General features: G+C 37.3%; 1 protein-coding gene across 1 annotated transcript; it reads right to left on the bottom strand.

Moving 5' to 3' along the window:
• Positions 1–3731: 3731 nt before the first annotated feature.
• Positions 3732–4654, bottom strand: LOC105767211 (uncharacterized). Its single transcript, XM_012586722.1, has 2 exons — positions 4285–4654; positions 3732–4243 (listed from the first exon to the last, which is right to left on the bottom strand). The coding sequence occupies exons 1-2, from the start codon at positions 4652–4654 to the stop codon at positions 3732–3734; spliced, it is 882 nt and encodes a 293-aa protein (XP_012442176.1).
• Positions 4655–20574: the final 15920 nt, after the last annotated feature.

A 20574-nucleotide genomic window follows, 5' to 3' on the forward strand; every position in this document is an offset into this window, starting at 1 on the left:
GCCTAATAATTGTGTCAGAATTAAAAAAAATTAATTTTTGGGTTTTACTTTGTCGATGGCGGAACCCATGTATTTTTTTTAAAATTTGTATAATACTGATATACGAAAAAGGAGAAAGAAAAAAAACAAAAAAAAATATTTTTTGGGTGCTGGCCTGTCAATGGCCTGCACCCAACAGTAAAAAAAATTTCCTTTTTTTTGTCAGAATAATATATAAATATACGAAAAAAATAAAAAAAATTTGGGTGCTTATCATCAATGGCAATAAGACTCAATCTAATTTTAAAAATTTTCTTTTTTTTTGTCGAATCGATATAAATATACGAGAAAAGTAAAAAAATTGGGTCTTGACACATCAATGGCGGCACCAATACAAAATAAAAAAATTTCTTTTTTAGTGTCGAATCGAGATATAAATATCGAGAAAATTAAAAAAGTTTTTGGGTCTTTGCTTGTCAATGGCGGCACCAATTACAAAATAAAAAATTTCTTTTTTTTCGTGTCGAATCGAGATATAAATATCGAGAAAATTAAAAAAATTTGGGTCTTGGCTTTGTCAATGGCGGCACCAATCAAAATAAAAAATTCTTTTTTTCGTGTCGAATCGAGATATAAATATCGAGAAAATTAAAAAAATTTGGGTCTTGGCACATCAATGGCAGGCACCCATTACAAAATAAAAAAAATTTCTTTTTTTTCGTGTCAGAATCAGATATAAATATACGAGAAAAATTAAAAAAAAAATTTGGGTGCTAACCTGTTAATGGCCGGCACCCAGTACAAATTTTAAAAAAAAAATTCTTTTTTTTTCGTGTCAGAATCAGATATAAATATACGAAAAATATGCACTATTAATAGATAGATTCAGTTCTTAGAGGATACACTAAGTGGACCTTAATCAAAGATGCAAGAATTAAAGAAATAAGTTTTAAATTCTGTCATAGAAATTCTGGAAAAAATTTATCCTTAATGTATCGAAAAATATGCGCTATTAATCACACAATTATCTAGAAATTGAAAACATTTAGATTTTGTTCACATATTAATTGGCTTGTTTTTTTTCTATTTCCTCCTATTTACTATTACAAAATTAAAATCCCCAAGTCCTATATATTTTTGTAAATTTAGAATTTAGTTTGTATATTTTTATTTCTAAGAATTTAGTGCTAATATTTTTAAATTGTCGAAGTCATATATTCAAACAAATAATTATATTAGATTCATTAAATAAATATTAAAAAAAGAAAAATGTAAAAATAAAAGGAATATTTACATAATAAATTATAAGAAAGTACAAATTAACATAAAAAATTAAAATTGTTGCGATCCTGGGGACGTGCCCGGCGCTGGCGTGTAACGATCCGGATGCCTCCGTCGGCGATGCCGTGCACCTTGATGAGGCGTTTGATAATTGCTCGGTCCAGAGTCCTGTGTCACTTCCGATGTAGTTAAAAAGGTGGAATAATTATATTCACCATAATCGGGACTTAATTGGTATTGCGTGACCGGAGGTGCCGATGGAAAAATATCCTCAGTGGTGGGTGTATGTGCTTCAGGGTGGAAGTCCATGTGGTATGAGGATGACGATTCGGATCGTGTCGGATGTTGACGGTGGAGGTTGTCACCAAAAAAATCTTCAAATGATGGAGGAACTCCATGCAGTGGATCCGGATCTATGAACTGTGATGATGAGTCGGATGCTTCATTTTCGGCCCCCAATTCGGCCCCGAATGGCGGAACTCGGTTACTACGCGGTTGGGTGTTCCTTGGTTGCGATCGCGAAGAATCAGGTCGCGCGTCTCTTTGGATCAGCATGTACTGACCCTGGAATATGAAGGGTTTCCCATGTGCCATATACCATGCTGCGTACTCGGGCATAGGAGAGAACCCTCCCTCTAAGACATACAAGGGAGGGCGCCTCAAATGTCGCTGATTCCACAGAAAGATATATGGTTCATGTTTCTGTGCCCAATTTAAAGAGTCCCGAGTCGGCCCCTTTTTATCCATTCCGTGGACATCTGAGATGTCAACGGGAGGGTTCGGTATAGGCTGTGCGCAACCGAATTGCCTCAAAACCCGACCTCCATCGTGCCACTCCACCATATGAAAATTAATCAACGGCACATTAGCCACGAACACGTGTTGCTGCTCGACCACCCATGACGGTATGAGTGCCGCGAGATCTTTCTGAGTATATGGCATCCATATAAACTGCAAAATAAAGACAACACGTTACTCTATATTTTTATTTTTATTTAAAAAAATATATTTGGAATCGTAATTTACGCCATCACCGGAATGAGTCTCTATCATCATACGGTACACAGGTTGCTCTCGCACACGCTGCATGAACATGCGCACACGGATATCGAAGAGTCTGAAATATCTCGCACTCGCATCGCCTGTTTTGCAGATCAACTGCATACGACCTAGGTGGAAGACCTAAACGGCGACCGATGTACTCCTGTACTCGGAAAGTCTCCAAGTCACGTGAATACAATTCTGCGTTCATTGTTTGTGCCCTTCGACTATATACCGCCATGGCCTTTCGGACGACCTCTATGTACACGTGCCCGGCCTCGATCTGCTTAGCTTGTTTCGACCCCATCTTAGGCATCAATGTTGCCAACCTATAGAATGTTGCCGAGAATACAGCAGAAATCGGGAGATGGCGTGTGCGCCTCAATACAGAGTTCACCACCTCGACGAGGTTAGTCGTCATTTGCCCATACCGAAACCCTTCATCGTAAATTTGAGTCCATTGCCAGTTTTCCATGCTCCCCAACCATGTCCGGAGATTTGTTGGTAAAGATGACATCTGAGATTCAAGCCTTGCGAACCTCTGCATGAATCTTCTCGGTTCTAACTCATAGGCTGCATATTTAATTTCACTCCACCAAATTAAAAACAATACAATATTTGGAAAGTAATTTTTTAAATAAATACAAACAAATTGTTGTACCCATGTTCACGAGTTCTTTTTTCCAATCTTTATTCTTGTAATCTCTATGAAAGTTTGCCGCGATGTGCCGGATGCAATAAACAGACCTCCACGGAACCCCCGATCGCCTTATCGCAGCAAGTAATCCTTTCGATCTATCTAATATAAGACAAATATTGTCTTCTCTGACAACGTGCCTCCGTAAATTTGTGAGGAAAAATTCCCAAGACTCGAAGCACTCACGCTCGACGATGGCAAAAGCGATCGGGAGTACATTTCGATTGTCGTCTTGTGCAACAGCAATCAAGAGGATTTGTGTGTATTTGCCATACAACCACGTCCCATCCACCTGCACCATTGGCTTGCAATAAGGGAAGGCCCTAACGCACGGCTCGAACGTCCAAAACAACCGGTGAAAAACTCATTTCCCCGGTTGTATCTCCCCGTCAGGGCTTTGATATGGCAGTGTTTGCAAATCAGTGACTGTCCCCGGCACATACTCATGCATTCCAACTATCCACCCTTGAAGCTCGTTGTATGACACATCCCAGTCACCATACAACTCTCGCATTGCCATTTGCTTTGCCCACCATGCCTTTCGGTATGACACTTTGTACTTGAATCGAGCTTGCATATCCGCAATAAGGACCGACACTTGAATGGTGGGTGACTCTTTCACCAAAGGGATGATGCAGTTGCATATAGTTTTTGCATCTAACTTTCTATGGTCTTGCGACACACGAGCAGACGTGCTTGTGTGTGGACCTTCTAGTTTCCTTATCATCCACATCTATGTCCCCTGCATTAACGCGGCCCGGACACGCCATTTACAACCACTTGACGCTTTCCAACATTCTCCTGCGTACAAAGACTGCGTCGACTTCGTTACTTTATAATCCACACCTAACTTCAAACTAAGTTTTTTTATAGCATGTAAATAGTCTTTTTTGTTATCAAATTGTTGCCCAATAAACAACTCTTCTTCGTCAAATTCATTGTGAACTAAGTGAGTCGGCACAATATCTGGGTATTCCGAGAACTCGCGTGCAAGAGCTGCATCAGGATCCACGTCGCTCATGAAGGTTCCTGGATTATTTCTTATAATTATACCAGGGCCCGTGTTTCCAATCGGATGGGGGATCGCATTTTCACCCTCTACCGGCCCTTCCTCGTCTATGTCTTCAGGGATATCATCCAAATCGGGGTCACTAAAATCATCGTTGGGATCACGGTGGGACTGATCATCATTATCGGACCCTTCATCACAATCTTCTATGGTGGCCAGCACCTCTGGATGGATCTCTAGACAATGACTCGAGTATGGGGTGTTATAGAACATCCACCAGTGTTTGGATTTTCGGGAGTTGGCGCCGACAATACAAAGCCTGACTGATCTTCCCAAGGGACGTTAAGATCAAAATCAATTTCGGAGCGCTGGCTTGCTGGAATTACCATTTGAATGGGATCCGGTTCAGTTATCTCCGCGAACAACTCAACTAGATTGGGATTTTCTATACCAAGGGGGCAATAAATTGCTATCATTGTACCTAAATCATCATCATCTTCAAGCTCCATTTCTGAGAACTTTAGTGGATCAGTTGAAATCGGAAATCTATAAAACAGTCTCGACATTTGCTTTCCGCAACGGCTTGCTATCTTTGTACTGATTTTTCGTTTCAAATCCGATAGCGAAATCTGTTTGTTGAACCTCATTCCTATTTTTTTCCGGCTTTGGAATACACATCCTTCTTCATTTGATTTATCATTTCACCATCGAAATGAACATAAACAAAAAGTATTTGAGAACTCATTTTCAAAAAAAATTGCTTTCCTTTAAACAGAGGAAAAAAACTTTTCAAACTAGACAAATGGAAGATGAAATGGCCTATATATATATGATTGTACTAGGTGCCGGCCATTGACAGGTCAACACCCAAAAAATTTTTTTTTATTTTTTTCGTATATTTATATCTGACTCTGACACGAAAAAAAAAATTTTTTTTAAAATTTGTACTGAGTGCCGGCCATTGAAGGCCAGCACCCAAATTTTTTTATTTTTTCAGATATTTATATCGACCACGACAAAAAAAGAATTTTTTTAAAAAAAATTATCTTGGTGCCGCCATTGACAAAGCCAATGACCCAAAAATTTTTTAAATTTTTTCAGATATTTATATCGACTCGACATGAAAAAAAAAGTAAATTTTTTTAAATTTGTCTTGAGTCTTGACCATTGACAAAGCCACCAAAAAACTTTTTTAATTTTCCTTGTATATTTATATCGATTCGACACAAAAAAAGGATTTTTTATTTTGTCTTTGGTGCCTTGACCATTGATGAAGCCAAAGACCCAAAAATTTTTAAATTTTTCTCGTATATTTATATCGATTCGACACAAAAAAGAAAAAAATTTTAATTTGTCTTGGTGCCGCCATTGACAGTCCGCACCTAAACATTTTTAAATTTTTTCAGTATATTTATATCGATTCGACCCAAAAAAGAAATTTTTTATTTTGTCTTGAGTGCTTGACCATTGATGACAGCCAACACCCAAAATTTTTTTACTTTTCTCGTATATTTATATATGATTCTGACACGAAAAAAAAAGTAAATTTTTTTAATTTGTCTTGGTGCCACCATTGTGAGCCAAAGACCCAAAAAGCTTTTTTTATTTTCTCGTATATTTATATCGATTCGACATTAAAAAGAATTTTTTATTTTGTCTTGGTGCCGCCATTGATGTGCCAACACCCAAATTTTTTTAATTTTCTCGTATATTTATATCGATTCGACACAAAAAAAAAATTTTTTTAAATTTATCTGGTGCCGGCCATTGATGAAGCCAACACCTAAAAATTTTTTAAATTTTTTCAGATATTTGTATCTGATTTTGACCGAAAAAAAAGAATTTTTTATTTTGTCTTTGAGTGCCGCCATTGATGAATGACACCCAAAATTTTTTTACTTTTTCTCGTATATTTATATCTGATTCTGACACGAAAAAAAGAATTTTTTTTTAAAAATTTGTACTAGGTGCCGGCCATTGACAGGCCAGCACCCAAAATTTTTTTTCGTATATTTATATCTTATTCTAACAAAAAAAAAGGAAATTTTTTTTTTACTGTTGGGTGCCGGCCATTGACAGGCCAGCACCCAAAAATTAATTTTTTTTTATTTTTTTTCTTTCTCCTTTTTCGTATATTAGTAATATACAAATTTAAAAAAAATACATGGGTTCTGGCCACTGACAGGCCAAAACCCAAAAAATTAATTTTTTTAATTCTGACATAATTATTAGGCAATCATTGGTGCAAAAAAAGAGGGGCACTGTTCATTTTAGGTTATTTTGGTGATTGTTTCTGAACTTGGGTTATTTTTGCAAATATAATTTATTTTTGGCCTATTTTGGTAAAACAGCCCGATATATCTCATTTCAAATCTATGAAGAGGGTGCTGAGATACATCAAAGGAACAACTAATTTTGGTATTTGGTTCAGAATGGCAAAACACTAAAATGGAAAACTCCTTGAAACTTGTTGAGTACACTGATATTGATTGGGCTGGATCGGTGGATGACATGTGAAGTGTACAAGCCCAATTTTAACCCTTCCCAAACCCATTACAAAACAACCCACCAGCCCAAACCCAAGACCCAAAACAGACCCAAAGCCCAACTACTAGCCCAATAATCCCAAACAACTCAGCCCAATTACAAACAAACCCTAACCCAAACACTTTCAGAAAAAAAAACCTAACCCCTAACCCTAGCCGCCGCACCTAGCCCACTTGCCCCCTGCCATCGCCGCGCCGCACGTCACGTCTCTGCCATCACCAACTCCACCCACTTGCCTGCAAAATCAGAGAAAGAAATGACAAGTAAAGAAAAAAATAATAGATCAAAATATTGTAAACATGGCTATAAAGCCATAACAACCAATGTAAAAGGGGGATTTTGTTTTTTTTTCTAGGAGATTTTGAAGGAAAAGAAATAGAAACAGAAAAAAAGGTGGTTACCGATTTGGATCTAAAGGTTTCTTTTAATTTTTACTTCTTTTTACTCTATTTATTTTTGTTTTTATTTTAAAAATATACGAAAATACAAAAAAAGAATAAAAAGGAAAGATTTTTACCTTCGTCGGTGGTGCCGGAGTGCTCGGGGAGGCCAAGGGAGTGCGTGGAAGAGAAAAGGAGGAAACTTTTCAGTTCACTTGCAGTGTCTGCTGCACTGCCCGTACGCCGACGACCGTGGCCGATGCGATGGCCGGATTCTGGGGAGAAGGAGGAGGTTTGAGAGAAAAAAAGGGGAAGGGTTTTGAATTTTTTTAGAAAAGTGGCAGAAATAATTTTTTTAAAAAAATTTTGGGCTTAAATAGGCCCCCAAAACGACGCCGTTTTGGGCAGGCCTCTCAGGCACCAAAACGACGTCGTTTTGGTTGACCCGATTCGCCCGACCCGCACCCAAGGATCCGCGCGTTTTTGTTTAAGGGTCTATTTTCGCAATTAGTCCCTTTGATTTTGTGGCACTTTCAGGACAGTTTTTCGCATATTTGCAATTTCGGCCATAAGTTTCTCTTTTGTTTAAATTTGGTCCATAGACTATGAGATTGGACTTCGCTTGAACGGCGTCGTTTGGTCGGTGTGGAATATTTCCTAATTGGCCCTTCTATTTTTTGCGTGCCTCACATTTTGATCCCTTACCCTATTTTATTTTTGATTTCAGCCCTGAGATTTCGCTTCAGTTTTGATTTAGTCCTATTATTATTATTATTATTATTATTATTATTTTCATTAATAATTACTATGTAATTTTAAATATATGTGCTATGTTATATTATCATTATTATATAAGTGTTTATACATTACATATATTTTATCTAATATATATAAATTTATATATATATATGCATATTTATGTACGTATATCTATATTCCCTTTTTTTCTTATAAATATATGTATACATACTTATATATGTATTTTACTTAATAATTTTAAATATACATATGTACATACATTTTTTTCATATGTTATAATCGTCATATAATCTTCTTTTTTATGTTCATTTATGTATTTGTTTATATGTTCATTTTATGTTTTTAGTTTATTTATTTATTTATTTGCTATGGAATGTATGATTGATCTATTATTCGCTTTATTCATATTTTTTATTCACTTCACCATGTTTATTATTCCATCATGCATATAAACTTCATATTTCAAAAAAGGAAAATATTTCAAAATAAGGCAATATTTTGCGTTTGGAAATTCGAGGAACGTGCCCTAAGGTACTGGGTTTCGATTTCTCGTTCGACCAAATGACTTAATATCCTTTTCAAAAATTTTCAAAATAAAGCAATATTTTGTGTTTGGAAATTCGAGGAACGTGCCCTAAGGTACTGGGTTTCGATTTCTCGTTCAACCAAATAGCTAAATATCCTTTTAAAAACGTTTCAAAAATAAGGCAATGTTTTGCGTTTGGAAATTCGAGGAACGTGCCCTAAGGTACTGGGTTTCGATTTCTCGTTCGACCAAATGACTTAATATCCTTTTCAAAAATTTTCAAAATAAGGCAATGTTTTGCGTTTGGAAATTCGAGAAAACATGCCCTAAGGTACTGGGTGTCGATTTTTCTCGTTCAACCAAATAGCTAAATATCCTTTTCAAAAATTTCAAAATAAGGCAATGTTTTGCGTTTGGAAATTTGAGGAACGTGCTCTAAGGTGCTGGGTTTCGATTTCTCGTCTAACCAAATTGACAAATATCCTCTTGAATTTTAATCCATGCCATTCAAGTTTTTTAAGGATCGTATTTTAAATTTCTTTAAAGTTTTCAGTTTTTCGACATTAAGACATTAAGTAATCAACTAGGTACCAATTTTTGGGCGTATCGAGGGTGCTAATCCTTCCTCGTGCGTAACCGACTCCCGAACCCATTTTTCTGAATTTCGTGGACCAAAATCGTTGTTTTAATAAAATTAAATCGTTTATTAAAAACAACCACTTTTCAAGGTGATCCGATCACACCTTATCAAAAAAGGATTGGTGGCGACTCCCGTTTGTTGTTTTCATTTTTCAAAACCCAAGTCGACCCCGTTTTCATCCAAAAAATGGTGTCAACAGCTTGGCGACTCCACTAGGGACCCAAAATAAGAGAGTCAAGCCACGTGTTGATTAATTTTTGTTTTTTGACGAAAGTTGAAAATTTGATTTAAATATACGATCCTCTCATTACATTTTGTTTTTTTTGAGTTATAGTTTTCATCATGTTTTGTATTTTAAATTTTTATATCTTTCTGCGTTGCATTGCATGACCGTTGGTCACCCCTTTTAAGTGGGAGTGAGAAGCTAGTCCTTCGTGAGGTTTTCACCTCCGTGCAGGATAGTGGATTGCTTTCGGGATACATCCGTACCCATGTCTTCGTGAGATTTTCATCTCCGTGCAGCCATAGGGAAATGTATTCCCCTGAACCGAACTCAGTCCGTATGAGCCTATAATGGGTGAGGATCGAGGAATCTGCTGGTTCGGGTACCTTTATTTTAGAACCAAACCTCATGTAGTGAACCTTAGGAGCCCACCCTAGGTAGAACCACTTTGAACCCCTAGTATTCACCCGAATAGGTGTTCTAATTATTTTTGCTTGCTTTTGCTTTGTACTAACCTGTTTTCTTTTCTGTTATGATTGCATTGCATTTTCATCATAAAAAGAGGTGTTGATTCACGTCCGGTTGTTAAATAGAGAGCTTGTCATAAGGAAATGGGTTTCTTGATAAAGTGGATAATACTACGGTTGCCCGAATATGTTCCGAGAAAACACAACAAGAGAAAGATGATAGAGGACAACACAACTATTGCTCTGATGCCCGAGGATTCAAGATGACGAAGATTATTCAAGAGCCGCTAAACTTTCTTAAAGAGAAGCCAATGAGCATCACAAGGATAAGTGAGCAACGAGTTGTGGCCCGGATCAAACAAAATAGAGATAGAAGAGACGTCCTTTTGAAGAGATCGTGAGATTCATCTTAATGCTCGAATGAAGAAAAGGATTGTTGTCTTGGAATATAAAGGAAAAATCGTATATATATCTACTTTATGTAAAGAGATTTGTTTTCTAGAAAAGTTGTTCTAATAGAATCGAATCAAGAATCAACGTCTCTTTCATGCATTTGCATCACATTGCATCATATGCATTAGATTTTCCCGAAGTGACCCTAATTAGGTAAAATTATTTCAGTTAACCTGGAAACCGAAAAAAGTCTATCGACTTAGCATCGTTATGGTACCCGAATAAAAAAAATATGGACCAAAGATTAAAAAACTTGAACGACTCCAAAGGGGGAGGCAAGACCAACTACAACTGCAAATACAAGAACGGTAAGATAAGGTCCAGCAAGATAGAGTTTTGTGAAGGGGTTGAAAAAATGTTCATATCAATGTCATACATGAAGACAACTGAAAATGGACCTTATTAGATATTCGCCCTTATAAACTTGGGAGTGTTCTAAATAACCGGACTGCAGAAGATATCCCTGTAGTATTTAGAGCTTACTCAGAGTAATATTCAGAACACACTTGTTGCTTTTAGCCTAGAGGCAATAAGAACTCTTTTGTGAAATAGGCTCATGTCTGAACGTCATTATTTTAATGGAATGCATCTTTGCGATCTTTTGAACTAATATCCTTTCATTTCTTGAATGATTATTTTTATTCTTTTATTCTTTCATCCAAATCATTCTTTCATTCATTCATAATCATACTGTGCAGATAATTATTCTTAAATTCATACATTTTTTGTATATTCTTTTGTACCTACAGTAGGTCCCTGGATATCAACGACATGAATGACACTACTACAGACTTAGAATCTCCTTTTGAGTGAGACATGTGTTCAGAGGGATCTCACACCTTTGAAGATGACATAGATTGTAGCCTATCTCTGGACTTGTTGAGGATGGTAGAATAAGAGGATAAACAGGTCCTACCTCTCAAGGAATCATTAGAATTTGTGAACTTGGTGAAGACTAGAATTGACCTAACCACAGAGACGAAGCAAAACCTTGTTGAGTTACCTCTAGAGTTCAAAGATGTCTTTGTATGATCATACCAGGGTATGCCTCGATTCTTATAATAAAGCCTGCACAACAGCACGATGTCAGAAATTTACAGTGCGAACGATGCAATTCTTTGCCGGGGCAATGCCTCTATCGTTGAGTCAGCATAGCTTCGCCCATTTGAAGTCGAGTTTCCATCCCTTCAAGATGTTGGATTTTGTCCGGATTAAAGAGGAAGATCCAAAGTTTTCTGTCGTAGTTGCGTCCCAAAAGGGCTCTATGAAAGAAATTTGGTACCAAAGAAGATTTTTCACATACAAGATGAAAGTGGAAGACTTTAGAATAACATTGATTCTGGTCGAAAAACATGACCAGGACTTGCCTGATCTCATGAGTTCAGACTCAAAAAAAAATCAAAAATAAAAAAATCAAAAAATCAAAAATAAAAAAATCAAAGAAAAATAGGAGAAAAAGAAAGAAGAAAAAAGAAAAAGAAAAAGAAAAGGAGAGGTCAAGGCGAAAACCAGTAAAGGGCGCTTTAATCAAAGGTGGATCTGAGTTGAAAACCCGAAAAAGGGCAACTCAAATTTTGAGCAAGATGGGGCATGGACATCACCATTATCGAAGAATTCTAATGGCCATTGCTTCATTTTGAGAGGCTACTTCATGAGCCAAAGTCATCCTATACCGATGCAGAGAAGAGGGTATTGGAGAATGCATTGAGCTTAAACAATAGCACGATAGCTGAGGTCTCAAATTAACTCAGAAGTGGACACCACGATTTGTCACTGAAGTTCCTAGAGTTGAACATCGAAAATTGAAGGAAAATGACTGAGACTTACAAGGATTGACGTGAGAAATTACCATTTGCCCTCATCGTTTGTCGAACATCTGTACTGGGGCAACACCTCTCTTTTTGGTTTACAGGATTGAGGTTATTTTACCTATTAAGATCCTCGCATTGCTTGTTGGAGGGATCCAATCGTGATGTGATCAGTTGGCCCTAGGAAAAGGGATTAAAAGCTATTTATTAGAGTCGGATGTACCATAAATAAATAATATGAGCCCATAATAAACATGCTCGTCTCAGAGAATTCCACGAGAGGGCTGGATGTTGAAAAAGATTTTTCCTTAACGAAAGGATTCTAAAGGGAAATGAATGCCAAACCAGGAATGTCCCTATGTTGTAAAGAATACCATTTTCAGAGGAGCACTGATCCTTAGTGAGATTGCCAATCCTATAAACTCGGATCCAGTTAAAAAACACTTCTGAAGGACCAAGGTGAAAACCTGCAAAAGGCACTTTGAGTCAAACAAAAAATGAAAAAAATGAAAAAATGAAAAAATAAAAATGGAGAGGCTAATGGGAAAACCCGCAAAGGGCACCTTAGGCCAAAGGGGATTTGAGTTGAAAACCCGATGGGCGGCTCAAATATTGATCAGAATGGGGCATGAAGTGATCAGATTGGGGCATGTGGTGATCCTACTATACCTGAAAGGGTAAGGCGACATCTTGGGGCATCGACAGAGTCCTGTAGATCTCCTAAACACATGTCAAACTCAGGAAAGTCTTCAGAAAGTTTGTACAGAGAAGTTCAAGCTGCGATATCTGGGGCACCTGACATTTATACTATTTATATATTGAATTTGTCATTCTTGGAATACTTCTTTCTTTTTCAAGATACATGTTCTAATCAATTCCTCTTTTTATTCTTGCTACCCTTGATAATTCATTCATTTCGAGCTTGCTCTCAAATCAATTCTATTTCATCCATCGTTATATTCTTTTTTGCAAACATGTTGCATTAGAATAATGATTAATGGACTAATAATACTTTCACAATGGAAGTTTTGCATATTACTCTAGAAGTTTCTAAATAATATAGGGACCTGAAACAGGACTATTGTTTAGAAAACACCAAGTTTAAAGGGTGAAATATCTAAGAAGGAAGAGTCTAAGTTAAAGACTATCCTTTCAGATTTTGTTGTCTAAACATTGATTGAACAATATGATAAGATGTCGTGTTGGTGGCAAAGCTTTAATGAACCAACAAGCGATGTTTACCAGGCAAAAAGAAAAGGTCTTCTGGGAGAAGAAAATTTTGCAATTGTGCATGAGCATTTGGTATGACACCTTGGGGATGAGGTAAAGGACCAAAGAGTTTCACATTCAATATCATTGAATTGCGATAGGAGAATATTGAGAAAAGTCATACCTTTCTACCCTTGGGTTACAGTGGGAGATTGATGGTGCAAATTTTATGTCCCAGTGGATTGAACTTTGACGTTCACAGTGGGGGGCAATCAGATTAAGTGTTTCTTTGGATATGCTAGCCGAGCAAGAAGGCGGTGTAGCACGTCAGTGATAAAGCCTTAATAAGCTTTTGTGTGAAGATAACCTAAGCATTAAGGAATCATTTTCATGACATTTTGCATATCATTCATACACATCTAGTTAGGAGTATTTGATTCGTTCTGATCATGTCATTCTAGTCATTAGGCATAATTAGGTTCATTATACAGGTCTTATTTCCCTGAGATTATAGTGGAACAGACCGAAGAATTTCAGATCTTATCTCCCTGAGATTACAGCGGAGCAGATCGAAGACACTATCCTATCTCCCTGAGATACAGTGGAGCGGATTAAAGGATCTTATCTCTCTGAAGTTACAGTAGAGTAGATCGCACCAAGTCTTATTTCTCTGAGATTACAGTGGAACAAACCGAAGAATTGCAGATCTTATCTCCCTGAGATTACAGCGGAGCAGATTGAAGCTAGTAATCCTATCTCCCTGAAGTTACAGTGGAGCGGATTAAAACCAAGGATCTTATCTCTCTGAAGTTACAGTAGAGTAGATCGCACCAGGTCTTATTTCCCTGAGATTACAGTGGAACAGACTGAAGAATTTCAGATCTTATCTCCCTGAGATTACAGCGGAGTAGATTGAAGCCGGTAATCCTATCTCCCTGAGATTACAGTGGAGCAGATTAAAATAATGGATCTTATCTCTCTGAAGTTACAGCAGAGTAGATCGCATCAGGTCTTATCTCCCTGAGATTACAGCGGAGCAGATTGAAGACACAAACCTTGCCTCTCTCGGTTGTGATGGAGCTGGTTGAAGACAAAAGATCTTGCCTTCCTGCATTGACAGCGAAGTAGGTCGAAGACACAAACCTTACCTCTCTCGGTTGTGATGGAGCTGGTTGAAGACAAAAGATCTTGCCTTCCTGTATTGACAGCGAAGCAGGTCGAAGACACAAACCTTGCCTCTCTCGGTTGTGATGGAGCTGGTTGAAGACAAAAGATCTTGCCTTCCTGTATTGACAGCGAAGCAGGTCGAAGACACAAACCTTGTCTCTCTCGTTTGTGATGGAGCTGGTTGAAGACAAAAGATCTTGCCTTCCTGCATTGACAGTGAAGCAGGTCGAAGACACAAACCTTGCCTCTCTCGGTTGTGACGGAGCTGGTTGAAGACAAAAGATCTTGCCTTCCTGTATTGACAGCGAAGTAGGTCGAAGACACAAACCTTGCCTCCCTCGGTTGTGATGGATCTGGTTGAAGACAACAGATCTTGCCTTCTTGCATTGACAGTGAAACAGGTCGAAAACACAAACCTTGCCTCTCTCGGTTGTGATGGAGCTGGTTGAAGACAAAAGATCTTGCCTTCCTGCATTGACAGCGAAGTAAGTCGAAGACACAAACCTTGCCACTCTCGGTTGTGATGGAGCTGGTCGAAGACAAAAGATCTTGCCTTCCTGCATTGATAGCGAAGCAGGTCAAAGACACAAACCTTGTCTCTCTCAGTTGTAGCGGAGCTGGTTGAAGACAAAAGATCTTGCCTTCCTGCATTGACAGCGAAGCAGGTCGAAGACACAAACCTTGCCTCTCTCGGTTGTGATGGAGCTGGTTGAAGACAAAAGATCTTGCCTTCCTGCATTGACAGCGAAGCAGGTCGAAGACACAAACCTTGCCTCCCTCGGTTGTGATGGAGCTGGTTGAAGACAACAGATCTTGCCTTCTTGCATTGACAGCGAAACAGGTCAAAAACACAAACCTTACCTCTCTCGGTTGTGGTGAAGCTGGTTGAAGACAGTAGATATTGCCCTCCTGTATCGACAGTGGGGCAGATCAAATATGGAAAATTTTACCTCCCTGTGACTACAGTAGAGTACATTGAAGCCAATAATTCTATCTCCTTGGTTGGCAGTGGAATGGATTGAAAATCGAAGATGGCAAATTTTACCTCCCTGTGACTACAGTAGAGTACATTGAAGCCGATAATTCTATCTCCCTGGTTGTCAGCGGAATAGATTGAAGAATCGAAGATGGCAGATTTTACCTTCCTGTGACTACAGTAGAGTACATTGAATCCGATAATTCTATCTCCCTGGTTGGCAGTGGAATAGATTGAAGAATTTCAGATCTTATCTCCCTGAGATTACAGCGGAGTAGATTGAAGCTAGTAATCCTATCTCTCTGAAGTTACAGTGAAGCGGATTAAAATAAAGGATCTTATCTCCCTGAGATTACAGCAGAGTAGATTGAAGCTAGTAATCCTATCTCTCTGAAATTACAGTGGAGCGGATTAAAATAAAGGATCTTATCTCTCTAAAGTTACAGTAGAGTAGATCACATCAGATTGAAGCCAGAGATCTTATCTCCCTGAGATTACAATGGAGTAGATTAAAGCTAGTAATCCTATCTCCCTGGAGTTACAGCGGAGCAGATTAAAACCACAGATCTTATCTCTCTGAAGTTACAGTAGAGTGGATCGTATCAGGTCTTATATTCCTAATATTGCAGTGGAACAGACTGAAAACGTAAATTTCGTTCCCCTGAAGTTGCTGAGAAGAAGATTAAAACTACAAGTCAGAGCTTTTTGAAGTGCAATGGATTGAAACGACAAGACAGTGGACTGGAATGAAGCTAGCTGAAGAAGAAAAGCACCAAGAAGTCGAGACTCGACGAGACCGGGCAAAATTGGGCTTTCTTAGTCTTTGCTCTGTTATCATTACACGACAACGAGCAAAGAGGGGCAGCTGTACAAGCCCAATTTTAACCCTTCCCAAACCCATTACAAAACAACCCACCAGCCCAAACCCAAGACCCAAAACAGACCCAAAGCCCAACTACTAGCCCAATAATCCCAAACACCTCAGCCCAATTACAAACAAACCCTAACCCAAACACTTTCGAAAAAAGCCTAACCCCAACCCTAGCAGCAGACTCTAGCCCACTTGCCCCTCGCCATCGCCATCGCAAGCTTGCGTCACGTCTCTGCCATCACCAACTCCACCCACTTGCAAAAATCGAGAAAGAAATGACAAGTAAAGAAAAAATAATAGATCAAAATATTGTAAACATGGCTATAAAGCCATAACAACCAATGTAAAAGGGGATTTTGTTTTTTCTAGGAGATTTTGAAGGAAAAGAAATAGAAAGCAGAAAAAAGGTGGTTACCGATTTGGATCTAAAGGTTTCTTTTAATTTTACTTCTTTTTACTCTATTTATTTTTGTTTTATTTTAAAAATATACTGAAAATACAAAAAAGAATAAAAGGAAAGATTTTTACCTTCGCGGTGGTCTTGGGAGTGCTCGGGGAGGCCAAGGGAGTGCGTGGAAGAGAAAAAGAGGAAGGAGGAGAAGAAGGAGGCCAGTACGGTGGCCGAATTCTGGGGAGAAGAAGGAGGTTTGAGAGAAAAAAAGGGGAAGGGTTTTGAATTTTTTTAGAAAAGTGGCAGAAATAAATTTTTTTAAAAAATTTTGGGCTTAAATAGGCCCCCAAAACGACGCCGTTTTGGGCAGGCCTCTCAGGCACCAAAACGACGTCGTTTTGGTTGACCCGATTCGCTTGACCCGCACCCAAGGATCCGCGCGTTTTCGTTTAAGGGTCTATTTTCGCAATTAGTCCCTTTGATTTTGTGGCACTTTCAGGATAGTTTTTCGCATATTTTCAATTTCGGCCATAAGTTTCTCTTTTGTTTAAATTTGGTCCATAGACTATGAGCTTGGACTTCGCTTGAACGGCATCGTTTGGTCGGTGTGGAATATTTCCTAATTGGCCCTTCTATTTTTCGCGCGCCTCACATTTTGATCCCTTACCCTATTTTATTTTGATTTCAAATACAGATTTCGCTTCAGTTTGATTTAGTCCTATTATTATTATTATTATTATTATTATTATTATTATTATTATTATTATTAATTACTATGTAATTTTAAATATATGTGCTATGTTATATTATCATTATTATATAAGTGTTTATACATTACATATATTTTATCTAATATATATAAAAATTTTTATATATATATGCATATTTATGTACGTATATCTATATTCCCTTTTTTCTTATAAATATATGTATACATACTTATATATGTATTTTACTTAATAATTTTAAATATACATATGTACATACATTTTTTCATATGTTATAATCGTCATATAATCTTCTTTTTTATGTTCATTTATGTATTTGTTTATATGTTCATTTTTATGTTTTTAGTTTATTTATTTATTTATTTGCTATGGAATGTATGATTGATCTATTATTCGCTTTATTCATATTTTTTATTCACTTCACCATGTTTATTATTCCATCATGCATATAAACTTCATATTTCAAAAAAGGAAAATATTTCAAAATAAGGCAATATTTTGCGTTTGGAAATTCGAGGAACGTGCCCTAAGGTACTGGGTTTCGATTTCTCGTTCGACCAAATAGCTAAATATCCTTTTAAAAACTTTTCAAAAATAAGGCAATGTTTTGCGTTTGGAAATTCGAGGAACGTGCCCTAAGGTACTGGGTTTCGATTTCTCGTTCGACCAAATGACTTAATATCCTTTTCAAAAATTTTCAAAATAAGGCAATGTTTTGCGTTTGGAAATTCGAGAAAACATGCCCTAAGGTCTTGGGTGTCGATTTTCTCGTTCAACCAAATAGCTAAATATCCTTTTCAAAAATTTCAAAATAAGGCAATGTTTTGCGTTTGGAAATTTGAGGAACGTGCTCTAAGGTGCTGGGTTTCGATTTCTCGTCTAACCAACTTGACAAATATCCTCTTGAATTTTAATCCATGCCATTCAAGTTTTTTAAGGATCGTATTTTAAATTTCTTTAAAGTTTTCAGTTTTTCGACATTAAGACATTAAGTAATCAACTAGGTACCAATTTTTGGGCGTATCGAGGGTGCTAATCCTTCCTCGTGCGTAACCAACTCCCGAACCCGTTTTTCTGAATTTCGTGGACCAAAATCGTTGTTTTAATAAAATTAAATCGTTTATTAAAAACAACCACTTTTCAAGGTGATCCGATCACACCTTATCAAAAAAGGATTGATGGCGACTCCCGTTTTTTGTTTTCATTTTTCAAAACCCAAGTCGACCCCGTTTTCATCCAAAAAATGGTGTCAACATGAAGTACCTCTGGATATGTCGTTTCGCTTGGATCTAGGGTACAAATCTCTTGGAGTTCGAAGAAGCAATTGATAGTTGCTCAATCCACAGCTGAAGTAGAGTATGTAGATGCAACAACAGTTGTCACCCAAGCAATTTGGTTGAGAAAACTATCGCCTGCTTGAATCTTGTGCAGGTTGAAGCAACACAATTTTTTTTACGATAATCAGTCTGCCATAACAATTGCAAGGAACCCAATTTTTCATGGGAAGAAAAAGCATTTTAAGATCAAGTACTAGTTTGTGAGAGAAGTCAAACAGAGCAAAGAAGTGACTTTGGTTCATTGCAATATTGAAACTCAACTTGCAGACCTTCTAACCAAACCACTTGGGAAGATGAGATTTGAAGAATTGAGGGATAAAATTGATGTTCGCAGCATGAAGGCTAAGGAGGAGTGTTGCAAGATGACCTTTCATGCAACATGCACAACTGGTAAACGCCCCAGATTTGGCGTACTTTCTGAGTTTGTCAAACTCTCCAGGAAGGGCAAACTAATCAAGACTGGTGAACATGGAGGATAGACCAAATGGTGTACACATCTGTAAATCACTTGGCGGATAGTTTTTTGGGTGAACTCATAATAATTGGCGAACTCATTATTTTGGCAAATTAGAAGCATCTGGGTTTGAAGAGTTTGCATGCAAGTTATGTCTTACAAAATTTAGTATTTATTAGTATAATATATTTGATGTTGACTAGTATAAAATTTTTTTTTTAATTTCTTTCAATATTTTAAGAGTTTTTCTTGTTATGAATACCCCTGTTACATTGTTCAAATATAGAGTGAGTGAAATATATAAAACTTTAGCAAACAATTTTTGTTGCTAAAATTCTTGTTCTTTCTGTAATTCTTTTTGCCTTAGCAGCAAAATTCCAACAAACACCATAATAGTGCAAATATATATGAACAATTTTATCTTTAGATCCACTTGAGTAAAAGATAAGGATGAGTTTGTGAAGTTCATGCATTCTTAATTTAAAATGAGATGGTTGGAAAGCTCACCTACTACTTTGTTTCTTCTTTTTCCTTTTCTTTTTTTTTCTTTTTTTTTTTGGCAAATTAAACAAGTAGAAGATGGGATCTTTGTGAACCAAAAGAAGCATATTCATAATATGGTTAAGAGGTTTGGACTTGAGCGGGCAAAGAATGCAAAAACTCCTATAAGCTCAAGTGAGAAAATGGGGCTTGACAAGATGGGAGTTCAGACAAACAGTCAGACATATAGAAGCATCATAGGAAGTTTGCTTTATTTGACAACCGGCAAACCTGATATTTTCCAATGTGTCGGGGTATGTGCTCGTTTTCAAGTTGATCATCCCACCTTAAAGCAGCTAAGAGGATCATCAAATATATCAAAGTATTTCTGATTTTGGACCATGGTTCTCAAAAGAAACTAATCTTGCTTTGGTTGGCTATAGTGATGCAAACCGAGTTGGTTTTATGGATGGCAGAAAGAGTACCTTATGGGCATGTTTTTATGTTGGAAACAACTTGGTTTCTTGGTACAGCAAGAAATAAAACTCTATTTCCTTGTCTAATATTGAGGCTGAATATATTGCAGCTGGGAGTTATTGTGCACAACTGCTGTGAATGAGCCAAATGTTCGCTGACTATGGTGTACACACGGGTGTTCAAGAAGTTGTTCAAACAAGTGTTCAAATACCGCGTGTTCAAACAAGTGATCAAATAAGCATTCAGACGTGGAACTTAACAGTATATTGCGATAATACAAGTGCAATAAGCATCTCAAAAAATCTTGTTTTGCACTCTCGAACAAAGCATATAGATATCCGACATCACTTCAACCAATTGAATCGATGCGTGTTGTGCTTCGGTATATTTCAACAGAAAACCAGCTGGATGACATTTTTACCAAGAGCTTAATGCAAGAAGGTTTGAAATTCTGAAGAGGAGCTTGGAATCTGTCGAATGTAATTGAAGAAGATAAAGGGGGGTACACTCAATAATCTAGTTGGTGCATGTTTTTGTGTCGTATTTTTTATCTTAATTCATTTTTTTTTTGTTTAATGTTCATCCCTTAGAATTTATAGGGATCGGGTTTCAAGGAGTAAGTTGAGGTAGTTGAGGCAGCATTCAATACTTCATTTTGTGTTAGAAAGGGAAGA

This window comes from Gossypium raimondii, chromosome 5, assembly GCF_025698545.1.
Source record: "Gossypium raimondii isolate GPD5lz chromosome 5, ASM2569854v1, whole genome shotgun sequence".
Classification (NCBI taxonomy): Eukaryota; Viridiplantae; Streptophyta; class Magnoliopsida; order Malvales; family Malvaceae; genus Gossypium; species Gossypium raimondii.